The sequence below is a fragment of the Chiloscyllium plagiosum genome, chromosome 32 (assembly GCF_004010195.1).
Source record: "Chiloscyllium plagiosum isolate BGI_BamShark_2017 chromosome 32, ASM401019v2, whole genome shotgun sequence".
Classification (NCBI taxonomy): Eukaryota; Metazoa; Chordata; class Chondrichthyes; order Orectolobiformes; family Hemiscylliidae; genus Chiloscyllium; species Chiloscyllium plagiosum.
The window spans coordinates 3,498,697-3,506,529 of NC_057741.1; the positions used below are offsets into that span (position 1 = coordinate 3,498,697).

A 7,833-nucleotide genomic window follows, 5' to 3' on the forward strand; every position below is an offset into this window, starting at 1 on the left:
GTGCTGAGTTCGAGGGATTTGACTGAGACAAGGTGGGGGGAGAGGAAATGCGGCCTATCACCCTCACCTTGACCTCCTTCCACCTATCGCATTTCCAACGCCCCTCCCCCAAGTCCCTCCTCCCTACCTTTTATCTTAGCCTGCTGGACACACTTTCCTCATTCCTGAAGAAGGGCTTATGCCCGAAACATCGATTCTCCTGTTCCTTGGATGCTGCCTGACCTGCTGCGCTTTTCCAGCAACACATTTTCAGCTCTGATCTCCAGCATCTGCAGTCCTTACTTTCTCCTCCTAATAGAGACTGATGGCTGGTTGACAGCTTTCAAATGTTGTCTTTACACATATCATGCAGCAAAACTCTAAACACCAAAATGATGACAAAATAAACGGATATAGTTTGGGTTCATGCATATCCAAAATTGGTATTAATAAAGAGAATACTTACCCAGTCCTTTCATTGCTTTTCTAAGCACCTCAGCATCATGATTTGCATCAAAATTTGGATAGTCCTTAATGGTTCCCCTTGTAGTCTAGACAGCAAAAGGAATTAGTTACTTTCTCTTAATATGTAGAAGGCTTTGGTTTTATAAAAATTATAAATTCAAAGCTACAAACACAGCCCCTTTTTGTTCTTTGCCTCTAACAACCAGCTTTAAAGTAATACACGCTACAAAGTTTAGGACTGCAGCTGAGTTATTTCCAGATTGATTTTTCAGTGTACACCTTAACAGTACTGGACAGACGCATAACTTCACCCAACTGAAATGCACTCCCTTAGTTCTATAAAAGACAACCTTTTCAGATATATGATTCATATTTAGTACAGGGCAAACGGCTTAATCTTTGTGGTGGTGAATTTTGGCTAAGTTTGCATAGTTCCATTAAAGCTTGTGCCAGCACGCCAAACCCTGCTCCCCCAACAACCACCTTTTAAACACACCAAACAAATTAGACATTGTAGCTAATCTGTCCCTCATGTCAATGCTCTTGGCGATTCTGACCAGCCACAACAAAAGAACAATCCTCGTATATTTTGCAAATTTATTGCCAACAGATTAGCACAAAAATATAAATGTTTAAAAATTCATTCATGGATGCGGCCATCGTTGGTTAGATCAGCATTTATTGACCATCTCCAATTTCCCTCAAGGTGGTGCTACTAAGAATAGTGATAAGCTTGAAGAGGAGAGAAACAGACTGCTGAAGTATTCGACAAATTATAAATTAAATTTAATACACAGGAAAAAGGTGAAGTGATCCATTTTGGCAGGAAGAATGAGGAGAAGTAACACAATATAAAAGATAAAATTTTAACAGAAGCAGAGGAGCTGGAGGATAAATGCACATCAACCATTAAAAGGTGGCAGGACAGGTTGAGAATACAGTTAATAAAATGCACAAAAAGCTGGGATTTGGAGTCTGATAAAACACTGGTTCAGCCCAACGTTTTGTTTGCTTTTCACTGGAGTAATAAACCTGCCTCACCAGTTGTAATAAAACAAAGGATTGTGGATACTAGAAATCTGAAAACAAAACAGAAATTGCGAAAAACTCAGTAGGTCAGGCTGCATCTGTGGAGAGAAAGCAGAGCTACCATTGAGTCCATTGACCCTCGGTAAAAGTGGCATTTATGCTAAAGATAAGGGAGGTGAAAAATAATGGATGTCTGGTGGTGGAAGGAATGGTGGCTTATAAACCTTTGGATGTGGATGCTGATGGGCGGAAAGTGAGGACCAGAGACCCTATCAGTATTGGAGGAAGGCAGTTAAGGGGTGAGGGCAGATGTGCGGGAAACGGTCCAATAGGGGTTAAGGGCTGTGTCAGCTACGGTGGTAGGGTATCCTTGGTCGAGGAAAAAGTTGGAAAGGATCGAGGCCACCCCCCACCGTGGAAGGTGACATCATCAGAACAGATGTGACAGAGTTAGAGAAACTGGGAGAATGGAATGGAATCTTTACTTCATTCAGGGGGTGAGAATGTACAGTCCAGGTAACAGAGGGCCTGGATTTGTAGTGAATATTGGTGGCTAGCTTATCCTCAGAAATGGAAACACAGAGATGTCGAGGAGGGGAGGGAAACAGTCAGAGACGGATCAGGTGAAGAGGAAAACTGGGAGGTAAAATTGATAAACATTTTTCAATTCCAAGAGAGGGATGCATCTATGTCATTGAAGTACTGGAGAAAGATTTCCAGCATGCGCAATTCCTTATTTTAGTGTTTAACGCACCAATTGTTCTGATTTGTGTACGTGTAACTTTATAAACTTTGGCCTGGAGCAGTGCGTTCAACTCTGGGCACACTGTAGAAAGAGGACGCAGAAAAGATTCTTGAGAATGGTTCTTGCAATGAGGGAGTTCAGCTACTAGTTAATTAAGGAGGTTGAGAGAGTTTGATGGAGGTTCAAAATTATAGGCCATCTGGACAAAGACGACAGGTGTAAACTTATTATTACTACTGACTGCTGTTATTACTGTTGTTCTTCACCAACATGTCATGTTACCAAAATTTCATTTGAAGTGGGAAGCCAGAGTTTTGGGAATCCTTTAAAAAACCCAGCAGAGGATAACTAAAAAAAAAACAATAAAGGATGAGAAGATAAAATATGAGAGTAAGATAGCTAATAAAAGATATAGCAAGAATGTTTTTAGATATCGAAATGGTAAGACAGAGGGAAGTGTGGGCATTGGACTGTAAAATAAGAGGCTGGAGAAGTTGCAATGGGGAAGAAATAAATGGTGGAGGAGCTGAATAGGCACTTAGTGTCAGTCTTCATGATGGAATACACTAGCAGCATAGCAGAATGTCAAACTATTCAGGGGCACAGGTCAGTGTAGTGGCCATCATTGAGGAAACGATGCTGGGGAAGGTTTGAAGGTGAGTACGTCACCTGGACCAGATGGCCTACACCCTATAGTTCTGAAGGAGGTAATTGAGGAGATTGTGCAGGCATTGTTGGTGACTTTTCAGGAATCACTGCAGTTAGGGAGGGTGCCTGAGGACTGAAAAATAGCTAACGTAACATCCCTGTTTAAAAAGGAGGGAGGGAGGCAGAAGACAGGAGATTATAGGCCAGTTAGTCTGCCAGTGCTGTTGGTAAGGTTTGAGAGTCCAATTATTAAGGATGAGATTGTGAAGTGTGATAAAACAAGGATGGGGTCAGCATGCCTTCATCAAGGGGAGGTCATGCCTGACAAATTTGTTAGAATTCTTTGAGGAGTTAATTGATGGAGAGCCAGTAGATGGGTGCAAAACCATCTAGGACAAAACAGCCCACTTTTTTAGGACCACATCCACAAGCATTCACTCCCGCCACCACCAACACTCAGCAGCAGCAGTGAGTACTATCTACAAAAGTCACCAATGACAGCACATTCCAAACCTATTTGGATATCCTGAAGGCTTTTGACAAGGTGCTGCACTGGGGGGGGGGCTGTGAAATAAGATTTTAAAAAAGCCCATGGTGTTCAGGGCAAACAACGGGCATGGATAGAGGATTGGCTGACTGGCAGAAAGGATTGAAGGAGTCATTTTCAGGACGGCAGCTGGTGATGAGTGAAGTTCTGCAGTGGTCAGTGTCAGGGCCAAATTATTTGTGCTATAATGATCTGGACCAAGGCATTGAGGACAATGGTTGTCAAATTTGCAGGTGACACAAAGATAGGTGGAGGAATAGGTCTTGTTGAGGAAGTGGGGAGGTTGTAGAAAGACTTGGACAGGCTGGAGAATAAGCAAAGAAGTGGCAGAGTTTTTTTTAAATCATTTGTGGAACATTGACATCACTGGCTGGTCAGCATTTATTGCCTGTCCCTAGTTGCCCATCAGAAAGTGGTGGTGAGCTGCCTTCCTGAACTGCTGCAATCCATGTGGTGTAGATTGACCCACAATGCCTTAGGGAGGGAATTCCAGAATTTTGGCCCAGCTGTGAAGGAACGCTGATATATTTCCAAGTCAGGATGGGCAGGGTTTTGGGGAAGATCTTGCAGTGGGGATGGTCCCATGTATCTACTGCCCTTGTCCTTCTAGATGGAAGGTTTGGAATGTGCTGTCATTGGTGACTTTTGTAGATAGTACTCACTGCTGTGGATGTGGTCCTAAAAAAGTGGGCTGTTTTGTCCTAGATGGTTTTGCACCCATCCAGGCAAGTGGGCAGTATTCCATCATACTCCTGCCTTAGGCCTTGAAGATGTTGGACAGGCTTTAGTAGTCAGGAGGTGAAAGTCACTTGCCACAGTATTCTAGCCTCTGGTTTGCTCTTGTAGCCACTGTGTTAATATGGCAAGTCCAGTTGAGCTTCTGGACAACAGTAACCTCCCAGGATGTTGATAATGGGGAGTTCTGAATATCAAGGAGTGGTGGTTTGATTGGCTCTTATTGGAGATGGTCATTGCCTGGCATTTGTATAGCATACATGTTACTTGCCACTTACCAGCCCAAGGCTGGATATTGTCCAGATCTTGTTACATCTGAATATGAACCGTTTCAGCATCCGAATTGTTGCAAATGGTACTGAACACTGCAATGATCAGTAAACATCCCCACTTCTGACCCATTACGGAGGGAAGGTCATTTATGAAGCAACTGAAGATGGTTGGGGCCTAGGACACTACCACAAAAAGCTCCTGCAGAGATATCCTGGAGCTGGAGTATAATGTCAGGGTCGAAAAGCATGGCGTTGGAAAAGCACAGCAAGTCAGGCAGTATCAAAGGAGGACAGTCGCCTCTCCTGCTCCTTGGATGCTGTACTTTTCCAACGCCACACCTTCTGACTCTGACTCTCTAGCATCTGCAGTCCTCACTTTCTCTGGAATATAAATGTGGGGAAGTGTGAAGTTATGCACTTTGGTCGGAAAAACAGAGGCAGAGACTATTTTCTAAATGGAGAAAAGCTTCGGAAACCTGAAGCACAAAAAAGGCCTTCAGCCTCCGAGTTCAGGATTATCTTAAGGTTAACAATGCAGATTCAGTTGGCAGTTAGGAAGACACATACAATGTTAGCATTCATTTTGAGGGGGCTAGAATACAAGAGCAGGGATGCACTGCTGAGGCTGTATAACGCTCTGGTCAGACCATATTGAAAGCATTGACCTATTTTGGGCCCCCAATTGAAGGAAGAACTTGCTAGCATTGGGGAGGTGGGGGAGGGGAACGGATCCAGAGGAAGTTTACAGTAATGATCCCAGGGATGAAAGGCTTGTTGCACTCTGAAGTCCTGACGGTATTTCAAAAGATGGTGGGGTGGGTAATCTTGAAACTTACAGAATACTGAGAGGCATGCAAAGACTGAACATGGAAATGATGTTTCCATTGGTAGGACAGACTAGCGCCCAAGGCCACAGCCTCAGAGTGAAGGGACAACCCTTTAGAACTCAGATGAGGAGTAATTTCTTCAGCCAGAGGGTGATGAATCTCTGCAACCCATTGAGGCCAAGTCATTGAGTATATTTAGGACATATATTAAATGATTCTCTTATCAATCGAGAACCGAAGGCTCCTGGGGAGAAGGTAAGAGAACGAGAGACATATCAGACATGACTGAATGGCAATCGACTTGCTGAATAGCCTAATTATACTCCTTTGTTTTATGACCTTATGGGATAATTCCATTCAAAGGCGGACTTGAATCAACCTCCCATTCTTCTAGAATGCAAAATATGCAAGTTAGAACATAGAACATTCCAGCGCAGTACAGGCCCTTGATGTTGCGCCGACCTGTGGAACCAATCTGAAGCCCATCTAACCTACACTACTTCATTTTCATCCATATGTTTATTCAATGACCATTTAATGCCCTTAAAGTTGGCGAGTCTACTACTGTTGCAGGCAGTGTGTTCCACGCCTACTGCTCTGAGTAAAGAAACTACCTCTGACATCTGTCTTATATCAATCACCCCTCAATTTAAAGCTATGTCCCCTTATGCTAGCCATCTCCATTCGAGGATAAAGGCTCTCACTGTCCACCCTATCTAACTTTCTGATTGTCTTACACATCTCAATTAAGTCACCTCTCAACCTTGTTCTCTCTCACAAAAAATAGCCTCAAGTCCCTCAGCCTTTCCTCATAAGGCATTCCCTCCATACCAGGCAACATTCTGGTAAATCTCCTCTGAACTCTTTCTAAAGCTTCCACATCCTTCCTATAATACAGTAACTGCATGCAAAACTCCAAGTGTGGCTGCATCAGAGTTTTGTACAGTTTTCAGCATGACGTCGTGGCTCTGAAGCTCAATCCCACTACCAATTAAAACTAACACACCGTTTGCCTTCTTAACAACCCTATCAACTTGGGTGGCAACTTTCAGGGATCTACGCACATGGATTTCTTTCAAGATCTTCCTAGTTTAACAGCAAGCTACTTAAAAGTGCAATTCTATGCGGAGGATCTTCATGGCTCAACATGATCTTTCACACTCAGTTCAGTATTTAGTTCTTTCTTACTTTCTAAATTAGCAACTGCAAAATTCAGAGAATGACTCTCACTAATGCTATATCGGATAACTCAGATTACTCCTGTCGCTGTCATCTTACCAACACACCCAGTAAGACTGTAGCAAGTCTGGCAAAGTAGTCAGTAATTTATGATAAAGCTGTTAATGCGATCAAAACATATTTAATGCTGCTTAAAATCAACAAGCTTCAAGAGTACACAAAGAGAGGAAGTCGTGTGGCTTTCAATATTTAGGTACACGAAGACCAGATAATTCATTCCAGATATCAGCAATATTATAAAAGATGCCAGTGTTTGGGTTTAGGTTGTAGCTAACTCTAGAACGAGCACTTGAAGTAAGATAATCTGAATCCAACTCATTTCAAACAGAATAAGGTTTTAAGCAGTCATTTGGTAGTACAGAACTTGCACATTTCAGTGTAGCAATAAGACAGTTCAACGCACAGCTAAGTTTTTTATAACATAGTGGTGAAAAAAGACAAAACTGCCAGTTTTCATTTCCAAATGTTTTGATAATGAGACACAGATTGGTTTTAATAGAAACATGTACATTCATGTTGTTGCCATGGGATCCCCAATTAGATTCCATGAGAAACACACCTTCAGTGGAATTGCAGCCACCTTTGGATCTTTTGCCACTTCCAAAATGTTGGTGGCATATTTGGTTGAATGCGTAGCTGAATATAAGAATTTCCTTACATATCTTAATGGATTTCACCTCCTGCTTAAATTCACATTTGAACTGGAACAGTCAAATGAGTTACCTTTCTTCAATGTTCTCATTGCGAGTTGGACAGGGGATTTTCTATTACAGTGTACCCTCACTGGTCAGTACACACATTGGGATTCCTACTATTTCTCATGATGCCAGAAAGATCTTATCAGAAACATTACAACTAGGGCCTGAGCCATGTGCTCCCTGCAAACATGATGCTGAAGTAATGCACATCAAAAACTTAACAAGGCCACCCTGATCTGATCATTTCTTTCTATATATCACACAAACTCCTGAAAGGTCCTAAAGTTGGTCACTCTTGATCCTGAAACCTTGGTTTCAACTCAAAATAGGAGAATTCGTCTCTGCCACATCTGCTCCCAGGAGGACCAGTTCCAATACCGAACAACCCAGATGGCCTCCTTCTTCAAAGACCACAATTTCCCCCCCCAGACATGATCGACAATGCCCTCCACCGCATCTCCTCCACTTCCCACTCCTCCAATCGCCAACAGGACAGAACCCCACTGGTCCCCACCTACCACCCCACCAACCTCCATATACATCATATCACCTGTCATCATTTCCGCCACCTCCAAACGGACCCCACCACCAGGGATATATTTCCCTCCCCTCCCCTATCAGCGTTCCAAAAAGACCACTCCCTCCGTGA

The 7,833-nt window shown here is 43.0% G+C and overlaps 1 protein-coding gene across 2 annotated transcripts in view; it reads right to left on the reverse strand.

Annotated features, from left to right (window-relative positions):
- The window catches only part of LOC122539321 (annexin A5-like), a 64,549-nt gene that overhangs the window by 49,605 nt on the left and 7,111 nt on the right, over window positions 1-7,833 (reverse strand). For both annotated transcript variants that reach the window (XM_043674025.1, XM_043674026.1), the window contains exon 3: window positions 446-530. In XM_043674025.1, the coding sequence (XP_043529960.1) occupies window positions 446-530 (85 nt within the window). The remainder of the gene's footprint in view (window positions 1-445; window positions 531-7,833) is intronic.